Source organism: Chlorocebus sabaeus, chromosome 7 (assembly GCF_047675955.1).
Source record: "Chlorocebus sabaeus isolate Y175 chromosome 7, mChlSab1.0.hap1, whole genome shotgun sequence".
In the NCBI taxonomy this organism is placed as follows: Eukaryota; Metazoa; Chordata; class Mammalia; order Primates; family Cercopithecidae; genus Chlorocebus; species Chlorocebus sabaeus.
The window spans coordinates 105,373,044-105,390,199 of record NC_132910.1 but is presented as its reverse complement, the minus strand read 5'-3'; the positions used below and the strand labels follow the sequence as shown (position 1 = coordinate 105,390,199).

The 17,156-nt window shown below is 38.0% G+C and overlaps 1 protein-coding gene across 1 annotated transcript; it reads left to right on the top strand.

Annotated features, from left to right (window-relative positions):
• Positions 1 to 1,481: 1,481 nt before the first annotated feature.
• Positions 1,482 to 8,357, top strand: FGA (fibrinogen alpha chain). Its single transcript, XM_073017830.1, has 6 exons — positions 1,482 to 1,664; positions 2,734 to 2,859; positions 3,320 to 3,503; positions 4,663 to 4,808; positions 5,403 to 6,729; positions 7,435 to 8,357. The coding sequence occupies exons 1-6, from the start codon at positions 1,530 to 1,532 to the stop codon at positions 8,142 to 8,144; spliced, it is 2,628 nt and encodes an 875-aa protein (XP_072873931.1). The 5' UTR covers positions 1,482 to 1,529; the 3' UTR covers positions 8,145 to 8,357.
• The last annotated feature ends 8,799 nt before the right edge of the window (positions 8,358 to 17,156 follow it).

The window sequence follows — 17,156 nt, the reverse complement described above, 5'->3', positions numbered from 1 at the left end:
AAATGATAACAACAATTAATCTAATTAGCACATAAAACACCTCATATCGTTACTTTTTTGTGTGGTGTGCTACCTTTTTAGCAAATTTCAAATATGCAGCACAGTATTAGCAACTATAGTCACCATGGTGCACATTAGACTCCAGAACTTACTCATATTGCATAACTCAAATTGTGTGCCCTTTGGCCAACATCTCCGCCATTTCTCCTATGCCTCAGACCCTGGCCACCACCATTCTACTCTTTTCTTCTGTGAGTTTGAGTATTTTAGATTTCACACATAAGAAAGATCATACAGTATTTGTCTTTCTTTTCCTTTCTTTCTTTCTTTTTTTTTTTTTTTAAGAGGGAGTCTCGCTCTGTGGCCCAGGCTGGAGTGCAATGGTGAAATCTCGGCTCACTGCAACCTCCTCCGCCTTCCGAGTTCAAGTGATTCTCCCTGCCTCAGCCTCCCGAGTAGCTGGGATTACAGGTGCCCACCACCATGACCGGCTAAGTAGTATTTGTCTTTCTATATCTGCTCATTTCACTTAGGATAATGCCCTCTAGGTTCATCTGTGTTACTGCAAATGACAGAATTTCCTTGTTTTTCAGGGCTGAGTAATACTCCATTGTGTATATATACGCCACATTTTCTTCATCTCCTCATCCATCAGTGGACACTTGGGTTGTTTCCACATCTCGGCTATTGTCAATAAAGCTGTAATGAACATGAGAATGCAAGTATCTCTTCAAGGTCCTGATTTCATTTCTTTTGGAAATACACTCAGAAGTGAGATTGCTGGCACAGAAACAGGAAAGAAATTGTATTTTTCATGGCACTTTATGATCTCCCATAATTCACTGAGTACTTCCTATGTGACAGTCACTGTTCTGAGGGATTTACAAGAATTAACTCGTTTATTCTTCATAAAAGCATGGGGTAGCTTATCAGCATCCTTATTTTATAAATGAGGAAACTGAGGTATAAAGAGGTAAAGTAACTTGTCCAAGAACATAGAGCAGGAAAGTGGTGCAGCTTGGATTATGAACCTAAGATGTTTGGTTCCTGGGGCTACTGTCATCTTAATATTTTAGATAGAGAAAAGCAATCTGTTCTAAATAAAGTTGTAGAAAGCCTTCAGGGCCAGCCTATCACCAAAGTTATTTTTTACACACCAGATCACCCAACCCTAATTTCTGCATAAAGTGAAATATTGTTTGCTAAATCACTACTACTGGGGGCTACAGCAAGCTTAACTAAGCACCTTCTGTATTCTTTCACGTATAGAAATATGGATATACCCTCCTATGCTCCTCTTTTCATTCTCAAAGTCACCCTGTTCCTGGAATGTGAGATCTTCTCCTAATCGTTGGCTGGAGAATCAAACGCTACCTTTGCAACAGCTTATCGGAAGCAAACAAGCTGAGGGGAATTGAGCAAGAATTTCTGGGACACCAACAGGATAGGAGGAACAAAGGATGTAGAGGGAGGGTTGACTGTCTACACAGGACAAAGCCAATGATTAACCAAATCTCCTGCAGATTTAAATGGGATGGGAACTAGGAGTGGAGGCAATCCTTTCTTTCAGCCGGAGTGCTCCTCATGAGCCAGCCCTACCCTTAGAAAAGATGTTTTCCATGAGGATCGTCTGCCTGGTCCTAAGTGTGGTGGGCACAGGATGGGTATGGTCCTTTCCATTTTCTCTTCTTGCTTTCTCTCTGGTGTTTATTCCACAAAGAGCTTGGAGGTCAGAGTCTACCTGTTCTATGTCATGACATACTCTTAGCTTTATGAACTCCAGGCCTGGGAGGAAAGCTCCTGGATGGGATTGACACCTCAAGAATACAAGGTAATATGACCCCAAGAGGAAGATCTTAGATGGATGAGAGTGTACAAACTCACAAGGGAAACTTTAGCATCGGTCATTCAGTCTTAGTACATTTCGTTTTGTTTTGTTTTAAAAAGGGCAAGAATTCTTTGCTATCCTTGTAGTTATAAAGCCTTGGTGCATTATAATGCTAGTTAATGGAATAAAACATTCTACGGTAAGATTTGTTTTCTTTATTTATTTTTTGCTACTTCCCCATAATAAGCAGAACTTTTAGTTTTCGTACAGTTTTGCTGAAAGGTTATTTTTGTGTTTGTCAAGACAAAAGAAAAGGCAAACTAATTATCTTTGGAAACATCTTTGCAGTATCAGAAGAGATTAGTTAGTAAGGCAATATGCTTTTAGGAAGTAATGGTATTCTTTTAGATTATGAATCCATCTCTAAAGGTTACATAGAAACTTGAAGGAGAGATGAACATTAAGTTAAGATAGTGTAGGTTTTTTCTACCGAAGCAACAATTACAGGAGAAAGAGCTCTATAGCTTTCAACTTTCTTTCTGTCTGTAGTCATTAGTAAAAATGAAAAGGTAAAATTTAACTGATTTTGTAGATTCAAATAATTTTCCTTTTAGGATGGATTCTTTAAAACTCCTAATATTTATCAAATGCTTATTTAGTGTCATACACAGTTAAGAAATTTGTACACCTTATCTCCTTTAATTCTCATAACAACTCCATAAAATGGGTCTTAGGATTTCCATTTGAAGACAAGAAACCTGAGGCTTGCAGAAGCCCTGTGGCTGGTGTCCTTAATCTTTGTGAGGGTGCCATCTCTTCCTGGGGACTTATAGGCATGCCAGTGTCTCCTCTTCTGGCTAACATTGCTGTTGCTCTCTTTTGTGTATGTGAATGAATCTTTAAAGACTGCAGATACTGGTGAAGGTGACTTTCTAGCTGAAGGAGGAGGCGTGCGTGGCCCAAGGGTTGTGGAAAGGCATCAATCTGCCTGCAAAGATTCAGACTGGCCCTTCTGCTCTGATGAAGACTGGGTAAGCAGTTAGCTGGGGAAGCAGGAAATTCCTTCCCTCTGTTGCTAGAGGGGCTCACAGGCTGACCTGATTGGTCCCAGAAACTTTTTAAAATAGAAAATAATTGAATAGCTCCCTACATACCAAATAAAGAAAAGGAACCTACTAGCAAGAACACTGTTTAATTACCTCCCCAACTCTGGATCATTAGTGGGTGAATAGACTGGATTTCAGTTGCATGCTCAGGCAAAACTAGGCACCTGAGTATAGTGGCCTCAACTTCCTGGCATCTAATTTATGGTTAAGTGGAACGTCATTCCAGAATTTCTCTGCAACCTCTAACTAGTCCTCTTACCTACTTTTAAGCCAACTTGTCTGGAAGAGACAGGGTAGGAAGAAATGGGGACTGCATGGACACATGCAAAATTATTCTGAGTCCAAGAGATAGATCCTTACTGTAATTTTCTCTCTTCACTTTCAGAACTACAAATGCCCTTCCGGCTGCAGGATGAAAGGGTTGATTGATGAAGTCAATCAAGATTTTACAAACAGAATAAATAAGCTCAAAAATTCACTATTTGACTATCAGAAGAACAATAAGGATTCTAACTCAGTGACCACTAATATAATGGAAATTTTGAGAGGTGATCTTGTCTCATCCAATAGTAAGTATTACACGTTTATTGCTTTGATTTTGTAACAGAAACAACAAAAATCCTAAATAAATATGATATCTGCTTATATCTATGACAATTTCATCCCAAAGTACTTAGTGTAGAAATACATGCCTTCATAACATCCCTGAAAATTTTAAGGGGGAGCTTTTGTTTTTGCAATTTTTTCAAAGTAAAAGATGTTAACTGAGATTGTTTAAGGTCACAAAATAAGTCAGAATTTTGGATTAAAAACAAGAATTTAAGTGTGTTCTTTTCAACAGTATATACTGAAAGTAGGATGGGTCAGACTCTTTGAGTTGGATATTTTTGTTTCTGCCTTGCAGAGGTAAAAACTGAGAGGTCAAGGAACTTATTCAAAGACACAAAGCTGGGAGTTCAACCCTCAGACTCCACTGAGCTTATTAGGTAGATTTTTAACTTTAAAATATAGAGTCAAGCTACATCATTTTCAGAGTCTACTCATTAGGGTTAGGAAACATTGCATTCGCTCTGGTCACGGACAGCGAGTCTAGGGAGGCCTCAGTTTCTGAAGTTTTGCTTTACCTTTTTACACCTTCACAAACACTTGACATTTAAAATCAGTGATGCAACACTAGCTGGCAAGTGAGTGATCCTGTTGACCCAAAACAGCTTAGGAACAATTTCAAATCTATAGATAAAAAGAAAAATTCATCAGTAAGAAAATCCAATATGTTCAAGTCCGTTGATTAAGGATATTATAAAATATTTGGAATGCAATCAAACCAATTATTTTAACTCCAAATTACACCTTTAAAATTCCAAAGAAATTTCTTCTATATTTCTTTGAGATTACTAATTGCTAATAGGACATCTTAACTGGGATTCATGGATGGCTGCAGGGTATAACATTATCCAAAAGTCAAATGTCCCATAGGTTTTGAATTCACAGATTAAACTGTAACCAAAATAAAATTGGGAATATTTGCAAGCTAGCTTCTTTCTTTCTTTCTTTCTTTCTTTCTTCCTTCCTTTCCTCCTTCCCTCCCTTCCTCCCTTCCTCCCTTCCTCTCTTTCTCTCTTTCTCTCTTTCTTTCATCTCTCTCTCTCCTTCCTTCCTTTCTTTTTTGCTGGCAATTACAGACAAATCACTCAGCAGCTACTTCAATAACCATGTTTTCTATTTCAGACCGTGATAATACCTATAACCGAGTGTCTGAAGATCTGAGAAGCAGAATTGAAGTCCTGAAGCGCAAAGTCATAGAAAAAGTACAGCATATCCAACTTCTGCAGCAAAATGTTAGGGCTCAGTTGGTTGATATGAAAAGACTGGAGGTAAGTATGTGGCTGTGGTCCCAGACTTCCTTGTTTATGAGTAGCAGGGAAAAGGAAGGCGATAGTTATGCATTGAGTGTTTACTATATGCAGAGAAAAGTGTTATATCCATCACCTACCTAAAAGTAGGTATTATTTTCCTCACTCCACAGTTGAAGAAAAAAAATTCAGAGATATTAAGTAAATTTTCCAATGGTACATAGATAGTAAATTTCAAAATCAAGTGTTCAGTCCCTGTCTAATTCCAAAGCCCCTTACATCACCATGCCTCTGAGTCTTCAGCCTGAGTTTCACCAACGATCATTTAATTAGCGTTTCCTTTGAGAGGGAATAGCACCTTACTCTTGATCCATTCTGAGACTAAGATGATCAAAGAGCATTCATTGCTTATCCTGGCTAGCCCTGCAATACCCAACATCTCTTCCACTGAGGGTGCTCGATAAGCAGAAAACAGAGAATATTAAGTGGTAGGTCTCCCAGTCAAAAAGAAATGAAACCAGTTTCCAGACGGAAAATTAACTACCAGAAACTCAATAGACATAGTTTATGTATTTGTATCTACATTTTCTCTTTCTTTTTCTCCCCTCTCTCTAGGTGGACATTGACATTAAGATCCGATCTTGTCGAGGGTCATGCAGTAGGGCTTTAGCTCGTGAAGTAGATCTGAAGGACTATGAAGATCAGCAGAAGCAACTTGAACAGGTCATTGCCAAAGACTTACTTCCCTCTAGAGATAGGCAACACTTACCACTGATAAAAATGAACCCAGTTCCAGACTTGTTTCCCCCAAATTTCAAGAGCCAGCTTCAGAAGGCACCCCCAGAGTTGAAGGCATTAACAGACATGCAGCAGATGAGAATGGAGTTAGAGAGACCTGGTGGAAATGAGGTTACCCGAGTAGACTCCTCTCATGGAACAGGATCAAAGACAGAAAGCCCCAGGAAACCTAGCAGTGCTGGAAGCTGGAACCCTGGGAGCTCTGGAACTGGAAGTACTGGAACCTGGAACCCTGGGAGCTCTGGAACTGGAAGTACTGGAACCTGGAACCCTGGGAGCTCTGGACCTGGAAGTACTGGAAACCAAGACACTGGGAGCCCTAGACCTGGTAGTACTGGAACCTGGAATCCTGGCAGCTCTGGACATGGAAGTGCTGGGCACTGGAGTTCTGAGAGCTCTGTATCTAGTAGTACTGGACATTGGCACTCTGGATCTGGAAGTTTTAGGCCAGATAGCTCAGGCTCTGGGAACACCAGGCCTACCAACCCAGACTGGGGCACTTTTGAAGAGGTGCCAGGAAATGTAAGTCCAGGGACAAACAGAGAGTACCACACAGATAAACTGGTCACTTCTAAAGGAGACAAAGAGCTTGTGGTTGGTAAAGAGAAGGTCACCTCTGGTAGCACAACCACCACACGTCGTTCATGCTCTAAAACCGTTACTAAGACTGTTATTGGTCCTGATGGTCAAAAAGAAGTTACCAAAGAAGTGGTGACCTCCGAAGATGGTTCTGACTGTCCCGAGGCAATAGATTTAGGCATAGGTACTCTGGATGAGTTCCGCCATAGGCACCCTGATGCAGCTGCCTTCTTTGACACTGCCTCAACTGGAAAAACATTTCCAGGTTTCTTTTCACCTATGTTCAGAGAGTTTGGCAGTGAGGCTGAGTCAATGGGTTCAGAATCTGGTACCTTCACAAATACAAAGGAAACCAGTTCTCATCACTCTGGGGTAGCTGAATTCCCTTCCAGTGGTAAAACTTCAAGTCACAGCAAACAATTTATTAGTAGCACAGCTTACAACAGAGAAGGCTCCACATTTGAAAGCAAGAGTTATAAAATGGCAGATGAGGCCGGAAGTGAAGCCGATCATGAAGGAACACATTCCACCAAGAGAGGCCATGCTAAATCTCGCTCTTCCAGAGGTATCCACACTTCTCCTTTGGGGAAGCCTTTCCTGTCCCCCTAGACTAAGTTAAATATTTCTGCACAGTGCTCCCATGGCCCCTTGCATTTCCTTCTTAACTCTCTGTTACAATTCATTGAAACTACACTTTTTTGGTCTGTTTTTGTGCTAGACTGTAAGTTCCATGGGGGCAGGGCCTTTGTCTGTCTCATCTCTGTATTTCCAAATGCCTAACAGTAACAGAGTCATGACTCAATAAATACATGTTAAATGGATGAATTACTTCCTCTGAAACTCTATTTGAGCTTATTTAATCAAATTCTTTGACTAATCAAAGTGTGTGCTATTAGAATTGTCACTCAATTGATTAATCACATTTTTAGTATGTGTCTCAGTTGATATTTAGGTCAGGCTAAAAACAAGTTCTGTTAGTATTAATTGATGCTTAGTTACCTGTACTGGTTACTTGCTATTAGTATGCACAAGTAAAATTCCAAATCCACTTGAGGAAAATCCCCTTTGCAATTTGTAGGTATAAATAAGCCCTTGTTTGCATAAGTTCTATCCCACTGTAAGTGCATCCTTCCCCTATGGAGGGAAGAAAAGGAGGAACAAAGAACGGAAGGGAAGGAAACAATATTTGCCTTCTTTAATCTGAGTCGTGCCTATCTTTGTAAAGTTAAATGAGAATAACTTCTTCCAACCAGCTTAATTTTTTTTTTAGACTGTGATGATGTCCTCCAAACACATCCTTCAGGTACCCACAGTGGCATTTTCAATATCAAGCTACCCGGATCCAGTAAGATTTTTTCTGTTTATTGTGATCAAGAGACCAGTTTGGGAGGATGGCTTTTGATCCAGCAAAGAATGGATGGATCACTGAATTTTAACCGGACCTGGCAAGACTACAAGAGAGGTTTCGGCAGCCTGAATGACAAGGGGGAAGGAGAATTCTGGCTAGGCAATGACTACCTCCACTTACTAACCCAGAGGGGCTCTGTTCTTAGGGTTGAATTAGAGGACTGGGCTGGGAACGAAGCTTATGCAGAATATTACTTCCGGGTAGGCTCTGAGGCCGAAGGCTATGCCCTCCAGGTCTCCTCCTATGAAGGCACTGCAGGCGATGCTCTGATTGAAGGTTCCGTAGAGGAAGGGACAGAGTACACCTCTCACAACAGCATGCAGTTCAGCACCTTTGACAGGGATGCAGACCAGTGGGAAGAGAACTGTGCAGAAGTCTATGGGGGAGGCTGGTGGTATAACAACTGCCAAGCAGCCAATCTCAATGGCATCTACTACCCTGGAGGCTCCTATGACCCGAGGAATAACAGTCCTTATGAGATTGAGAACGGAGTAGTCTGGGTTTCCTTTAGAGGGGCAGATTATTCCCTCAGGGCTGTTCGCATGAAAATTAGGCCCCTTGTGACCCAATAGACTAAAGGAGTGGGAGTGGGAGCACTCTGGCTTCTTTGCTAGAAAAGTGGAGAGGAAATAAGAAAGGTAAAGCGTTGAGATTCTCTACAATCTAAAAAATTCCTAGGTGCTATTTTCTTATCCTTTGTACTGTAGCTAAATGTACCTGAGACATATTAGTCTTTGAAAAATAAAGTTATATAAGTTTTTTTATCTTTAAATAGCTCTGTGGGTTTGAAAATTTTTATAAGGATATACCAAGGGCCATTCAGTATAACAGGAAATGTCAGACAGAAGCTTCCCTCTCTAACCTTGAGGAGTATTGGTTTGAGAACTTCTCTTCCCATACCACCCAAAGTCATAAGGCCATTGCAAACTAAAAAAGTTATTTTATCCATTTGATATGAATGGTTTTAAGCCAATATTTTAAGGTAAAACTCACTGAATCTAACCATAGCTGACCTTTGAAGTAGAATTTACAACTTATAATTACAATGCACAGTTTATAATTACAATATGTATTCATGTCTTTTGATATGGAGCAAATCCAGGAAGACAGGAGAAACATTCTTTCCTAAATAGAAATGAAAATCTGTCCTTTAAGCCCTTCCACTAGATATTGTAAGGCATACTTATTTTTCTTCCCAGGGTGTAACCAATTTCTTTCAAAAACACATTTAAAATTTTAAAACTATTTATGATTATTCAAAAAGCAGACAATTCACACATTAATAAATAATCTCCCAAGTATTGATTTAACTTCATTTTTCTAATAATCGTAAACTATATTCTGTGACATGTTCACTATTATTAAATGTAAATGGTTAGTTGAAAGCATCTCACTAAGTATGATCTACACTATATTCAAAATTCAACACATTTGCATTGGTCAATATTTGGTCCAAGCTGCATCTTTAATCCTGGTGGCCTTGCCCTCTGATTTTCAATTTGCATTCTTCTCTATTAAGATATATTTGCCTTTTCTCTTGAATATGTATTAAAATATCCCAAGCAATCCAGTATACCATCCTTTCTTACATAGCTTCTATTCTGTTACGACTGCATTATTTCTCAAGGAAGGAAGGAAGGAGAGACAGTGGGAAGGAGAGGAGAAGGGAGGGAGGAGGAAAAAGGAGGCTATAGCTAGGGGCCAGAGCCTGGGGATCAAAAGGGAAATAACCTTGCAAATGCATCACATATGAACCCCAGAGTTCTTGAATTTCCTTGTGGGGAATTGTAAATCTCTGATACAAACTAAATGCTATACCTTCAAATAGTTGGATACTTGGAAAAGAACTTCAGAATTAAATTAAGCTTCATTTCTTTCAGACATCAGAACTTCATGCTGTCTCTATCCCCACTCCACTTTCACTCACATGTATGCCTTGACAGAATTTGAGTTGAGACTAGAAAATACTTTGTTTTCCCGAATAGCACATTATTTAGGAACAGAATTGGGTCCTGGAATGAAAGTGATTATGAATGGGAAGGACCATTTATTTCTAATTATTTAGAAGATTTTGAGTTTATCAAAGGATTAGATAAACCTCTTTTAATTTAATAAATGGTAGTCAATATTAGCAGGCTCATGAGAACTGGAGATACAATTTGGTTTTGAGACAAGACATGACACATCTATTTTCCGTTTCACCTTATCTTTATTTTCTATTTCATTTTTTCTGAAATTAAATATTAATTTAGCTCTCTGACTCTCATTCATTCAGAAGCCCATTTCAACTCAGTTTTCATGCGATTACCTCATGCTTGAAATTGATCTCCTTAAGTCAACACAACTTTGGAATTCTAAATTAAATGGGCTGCATTCAAGCCTCTTTCTACTTGATCTCTTTTAAACATCTGCTACTTATTTTGCCCTTATCCTGCCTCTCAGACTTGTCTTTTTGTCTTGGTTTCTATACCATTTCTTCCTGTCTCACTCTTTTCAGTGTTTTTAACTGGTAATTTCTTCTCAGACCACTTCTTAAATGTAGGGGTTTCTCACTGCATTTACATTGGTACTCATCTTTATCATTTGAGATTAGGTTTGGCACATCTGATTTCAACAAGACAGAAATTCATTTCTTGCTCACAGAAAAGCCTATGTAGGAGTATGTCTGCATAGTCTTCAGGAAGCCATCATTTTAATAAAAGACTTACATCCTCTGGTTCACCTCACAATCCAAATATGTCCTGTGGCAATCTGGAAGGTGCAGAAAACAGTGAAGGGCAAAGGAGTACCTTCTCCTTTTAAGGAACTTTCTTGAGTGTTCTAATAGCACTTCTGCTTATATTAGCCACAACTTAGTCACATAGATGAGCTTAGTTGCAGGAGAAGCTGAGGCAAGTTGACTTTTAGCTTGAGTACAAGTCTATCCTAACTAAAATCAGGATTCTGCTAATAAGGAAAAGAGGGAGAATAGATATGGAAGTCTGCAATTACCACTCTTGGCCAAACATGTTCTCACTCTACAGTGAGTACCCTTTCTCCTTGATTGATCTGACAATCACCATAGCTTCAACTACTATCAGTGGCCTTAAGCAGGAGGCAGACATTAAGATTAAGTTAAAACTTCTTGGCTTAGAATATAAACTCTTTCACAAACTGGTCCATCTTCAACCTCTGCAATCAATCATTCTATACATTAATTACACTGAATTTCTCACTGGCACTGAAATACTAGGTCATTAAATGATTTTCTGCCTTTTCATAAACTACCTAGAAGACACCCATTCACCCCTTTAAAAACAGCTCAAATAATGCTGCTTCTGTGAACCCTTCCCCAGTGTACCATAGAATGAATTGAATTGTCCTCTAGGCCCTCATAGCTTGTTCTTATCTCAAAAATAGCATATTCCATCCCTAACTCTAATGTATTTATATTATTTGTGGTACTAGGTTATGAATTCCTTTGGGATAGAGCTCATTTATATAGTGTATCCTGTTCTACATAAAATGTCTCCCCATCCTAAGATTATATAGTCTTTCAAATACTTCCTTAATTTTAAAATGTTCTTTCTTTTTTCTGTTTTTTCTTTTGCACATATATATTTAACCTATAATTTATTTTAATATGTCATGAAGAAAGTCTACTTTTGTTTTTTTTGTGGATGGATAGCCAATTATACTGGGATCCTTTATTAAAGAAAGCATTCTTTGCCCATAGAACTAAAATGTCAATTTTTTTCTATAAGATTTTGTTGGGATCAATATATAAACTCTCTCCTTTTTTTTTTTTTAGTCTGTAAAATTGTACTTTTAATTTTTACTTTCTTTTGTTGTTGCTCTGGGACTACTTAGAGAAGTTGTTCTTAATTTCCAATTTTCTCATTTTAAAACCCAATTTGTTATTTTTTAGGGGGTTAGAGTGAGTCATCTTTCAATCATTAGTTTTCAAGTATTTAATAAATATTGTTAATTTAACCAACTGTTTCATTCTAAGCATTTTAGATTTCCTTAATTAATTAATTAATTAATTAATTTTATTGCAGTGGTACAATCATGGCTCATTGCAGCCTCTACCTCCTGGGCTCAAGCAATTCTTCCATCTCAGCCTCCTAAGGAGCTGGGACTACAGTCACACACCACCATGTCCAGTTAATTTTTTCCCTTTTTGTAGAGACAGAGTCTTGCTATGTTGTCCAGGCTGGTCTTAAACTCCTGGCCTTAAGCAATCCTCCTGTCTCAGTCTCCCAAAGTATAGAATTTTTAAGGTTTTCTTTGTGGACAAGTTTGCATTAATTTTTGCAAATGTTTCATTGGTGAAAAGAATGTATATTATCACATCCATATGTTATTATATTACATATTACCAAGCCTGCTGATGGTATTATTTAAATATCCCGTATCTTTTCCTTTTTATGTATCTTTTTTTAAGAGACAGAGTCTCACTCTGTTACCTAGGCTGGAAGAGTGCAGTAGTGCAATCATAGCTCACTGGTGGCTCAAACTCCTGACCTCTTGCCTGGGACTCCCAAAGCACTGCCATTATAGTTATGAGTTATCCCTTTATTTTCAAGATTTATTCTTCATCTTATTTAGAATAGTTTTTATAAATAATAGATACATTTTAAAACTTAATTATTTTACATTTACTTAAAAATATTATTATTTCCTCTTTCCTTAACTTTTACTCCCTTACTTAAATAATATGGCCTCCCTCCATTAACATGCAAGTTCTATTTAGGTTATCTATTTCAAAATAGTCCTTAGTTGAATGAATGGATTAATGAACAAAACAGATATAAATGTGAAAATTTTGCCAGGAAAGGACATGGTTTTAAATATTTCTGCTAGAGAGAAAAACGTTGAATTGGGGTTTTTAATCCTGAGTCAGGAATAGAAAAAACATCTGGCTAGATTTTAATTTTGCCTCCAGGTAAATCTATCTCCATCCTTTAGCCTGAAGCTGTCTTTGATGTTCTCCTTTAGTATACCATAGTATATGAGAAAAATATCATAATTCTTCTTTTCTTAGCTGTAGAAACTTACACCTAAAAAATATCTGGTACTTAACACAAGGCCTGACACGTAATAATGACTCAATAAATTTTTGTGACCTAAGAAATCTAAATGTTAAAAAGGAACTTTTAGGACCAGCTGCAGTGGCTCATGCCTCTAATCCCAGCAATTTGGAAGGCTGTGGAAGAAGGATAACTTGAGTCCAGGAGTGCAAGACCAGCCTGGGCAACATAGTGAGACCCTATCTCTACAAAATAAATAAATAAATAAGCTGCATGTGGTGTCGCATACTTATGATCCCAGCTACTCAGGAAGCTGAGGTGAGAGGATCACTAGAGCCAAGGAGATCAAGCTTGAGGTTGCAGTGGGCCATGATTGTGCCACTGCCCTCAAGCCTGGGCAACAGTGGGAAACTGTATTTCAAACAAAGCTAAACAAAACAAATAAAAAAGGAACTTATCATCTGTTTCAACCTTCTACAGAATGCATAATATAATGAAGTTAAGATTTGGGTTCTTATTAAAAGATATTATTGACATTTTAATCCAAGTCTTGTGTTTATGTATTTACTTTTAGTTCCTGGAAACTCTTTAGAATAAAGAATTTCAAGTTTCCCCCCAAATATGTGGATACTTTTAATGGATAATTATTACTAGTGCTCTTTTAATGAAGGTGAGAACATTTTATGAACTGATTTTTCAGGTGAGTAAATAGTAGTTTAAGCAGGTGAAATAATGTGATGATAAGGAGGACACCTGGGGATGAAGCCCACAGTATTGTTCTTATAGGTTTTAACCACCTAAGTTCCATGCCTCATTCATTATTCATTCTGGGATAATGATACTACACTTCATAAATAAACATGACACTATTGTATATAGCATCTGCTTTTCATTATTGGCCCAGTGGTATCACTGATCGAATTATATTTTGTCATAGGTTTCCCACCAAAACAAAATATATTTCCAAGTTAGTTAGCTGATTCTAGGGGTGCAGCTGGTGAATCAGAACAGAAAGACCCATCCAGCCAAGTTCACTAATCTTTTTCACGTCTTGAAAAGCCTGAAAGGAAATGCCAAGGTGTCAATGTAGCACATGCAATCATAAATTAAAGCTTTGTTATATTCAAATAAAGTAATACAATGTTTATTACTTGCTGAAACAGCTTGTGAAGCAGCCACATTTAAATTTCAGTAGCCATGAAAATAACACAAGTTGCTTGTGGATAACAAAATTTACACAGAAATCATTTCTGAGATATCTTATAGTTGATGTATTTGTTTATGCATTCATCTAATTTACAGATCACCTCTTTTTAATGGAATTCCAAGTACTTTATAAATCTCATTTATAGAGGAAAATACTTAATTAATTGGGGATGAGGGCTGGGAGGGCATTAAATATCACTGAAGAAAGCAGTACCATGAAGAATTTGCCCCTGGGGAAATCTCAATTAATTCTTAAACATGAACAGGACATGATGTCTTCCATTTTCACATAGTAAGAGCAACCATTCAAAACCACAGAGGCAAGAAAACTTAGAACCTGCCAGGTTTGAGCTGAGAATTGCTCTGTTACTAAGCAGTAGTCTCCCTGTTCACCAGGTCATTGCTGGAGATGGGTACGTGGTTATTACGGCAGAGTACTCTGGAAAATATTTGCTAAATTCACCTTTGTCTCAATCCCTCATAGGTCTATGACCTCAAGGTTGCATGTCTACATAAGCTGTTGCAATACTGCACTTAAGTATCTCCTTTTGACAAACAATGGGTGAAACTAGGAGAAGGACAGAGAGGTGTTTATTAAGATTCTTGCAATTTCTCTGTGGCGTATAAACTGTTCGAAATAAAAAGTTTGGGGCAGAAATAAATATAATCGAATCAAAAAACAAACAAAAAGATGTATCGCCTGTTGATCACATCTTGGTTGGGAGAAGAAAAGAAAGGGTCTGATGGTGAACATCAGTACCAGTTAACATTATTTCATTATTTGCATAAGAATGTGACTCCCAGTGTAATCACTTACAAATTAAAATATTTGTATAAATAGAGGAAAATACCATGTTTCTGATTGCTATCCTACGTATTATATAATGAGTAATTCATATAAAAGATGATTTTGCTAATGGAAAATTGAGGAAAGGGCCAGGTGCGGGGGCTCATGCTTGTAATCCCAGCACTTTGGGAGGTCAGGGAGGGCGGATCGCTTTAGTCCAGGAGTCTGAGACCAGCTTGCGCAACATGGTGAAACCCTGTCTCTACAAAAAATACAAAAAAATTAGTTAGGTATAGTGGTGCATGCCTGTGGTCCCACCTATTTGGGAGGCTGAGGTGGGAGAATCACCTGAGCCCAGGAAGCAGAAGTTGCAGTGAGCCAAGATCATGCCACTGTACATCAGCCTGGGTGATAGAGCGAGATCCTGTCTCAAAAAAACGAGAAGAAAAGAAAAAACAAAAAAGAAAAAAAAAGAAACTTGAGCAAAGGACATGGATAGGCAATTCAAAAAAGATAGTAAAATGGTCATTAAATATTTTTAAATCTCTTGCTTGTACTACTAATTCAAGATATGAAAATTAAAGTAATTACTAACATTTTAATCATAATATTAGTGATGGAGAAGAAAAATAAAAATTAAGTATGTAATTCTGTGCATCAGAGGTAAATCGATACAATCTTTCTGGAGAGTTACTTGGCTATATTTATATATATATATATACACACACACATATATATACACACACATACATATATATATATTTTAAGTTTAAAATGCCAAAACCATTCTTTTTTTTGAGGCAGGTTCTCACTCTGTCATCCAGGCTGTAGTGCAGTAACAGTAGCACAATCAGGGCTCACTGCAGCCTGGGCCAAGCAATCCTCCCACCTCAGCCTTCCGAAATGCTAGGATTACAGGCATGAGCTACTGTGCTGAGCCCAAAACCTTTATTTCCTCCAGATATTCTGCTTGAAGTAATTTATCCTAGAAATAAATAAATAAATATTATATTATAAATATACATGTATAATGTATAAACAGTATTATAAAACAAATATTTTAAAATAGAAAATAAATTTATATTATAAATAACATATACAATGTGTTATATGATATATAGTCACAAAAGGTTTATGGAGAAGGATGTTAATGTCAGTACTCTCTTTAATAGAAAAAGGTTGGAAAAAACGTAAATGTGAAATGAGAGGAGACTGTTTAAATAAATTCCCATAATAGAATATTATATGGCCTTTAAAAAGTGAATTACAGAAAATGATACCATAGAATAATGTTAAATAATATGGAAAACTTTTTGTGACTCAGCATGAAAAATTCAGGTACTAAAACATGTACAGGGCAAGACGAAAAACATAAATGAAGGTATTAGCTGTTCCACTGCTTGTGTTGAAATTATAAATGGGTCTAATCATTTTTATATTTCCCAAAATGTCTACAAAGAATACGGGCTACTTTCATTATTTAATTCCACAATTAATGTTGTTAAAATAAATGTCAGTTGGCCAAGGACAGTGGCTCATGCCTGTAATCCCAGCACTTTGGGAGGCCTAGGCAGGTGGATCACCTGAGGTCGGGAGTTTGGGACCAGCCTGACGAACATGGAGAAACTCCGTCTCTACTAAAAATACAAAATTATCCAGTCGTGGTGGTGGGTCCCTGTAATCCCAGCTACTCGGGAGGCTGAGGCAGGAAAATTGCTTGAACCTGGGAGGCAGAAGTTGCCATGAGCTGAGATGGCGAACGTCATTGTACTCCAGCCTGGGCAGCTAGAACAAAACTCTGTCTCGAAAGGAAACAAACAAACAAACAAACAAACAAACAAAAACCCAGCCTGATTCCACTTTCCATGCGTATGCATTACTATGTACCAATTCATTGCTATTTGGTGCAGAACTGCACACCACAAGAAGTTCAAGCAAGAGCATCAGATCACATGCAACAGTGAGGGGGAGGATGGAATTCCAAAACTGAAGTGTCAGCTCTACGTACATATGAGAGGTAGCATCTGTAATTCTTTTCTATACTTCAAGAGAATTTGAAGTCCAAGCTAGAGAATCACCAGAGACTAACAGCAGTAGAGTGGAAATAGTGATTCTAGCATTTGGAGACATATTAAACCCAAGTCCAGTCCTAATCACAGACAGTGGTCACCTATGAAGTTATTCAGGATAACTTTGAGGATGACTATTTGCTCAAAATATTGCCTCATGGTCACCATTTGAGTGAAAAGGATACTGGGTAAGAAATATCAAGGGAGTCTCGGGTAAATACAAATGTGGCCTCTATCAGTAACTCTGAAACCCAACCAGTGATCAGTAACTCTCAGGGACATCTATTTTAAAATGGAGACTCAGGCTCTTTCCCTGTAGAGAATCTGATGTAATAAACCTAGGTTAGTACCAAGAAATCTGCATTTTTTTTTCCTTTGAGATGGAGTCTCAGTCTGTCACACAGGCTGGAGGGCAGTGGTGTGATCTCAGCTTACTGCAACCTCCGCCTTCTGGGTTCAAATGATTCTTCTGCCTCAGCCTCCCGAGTAGCTGGGATTACAGGTGCACAC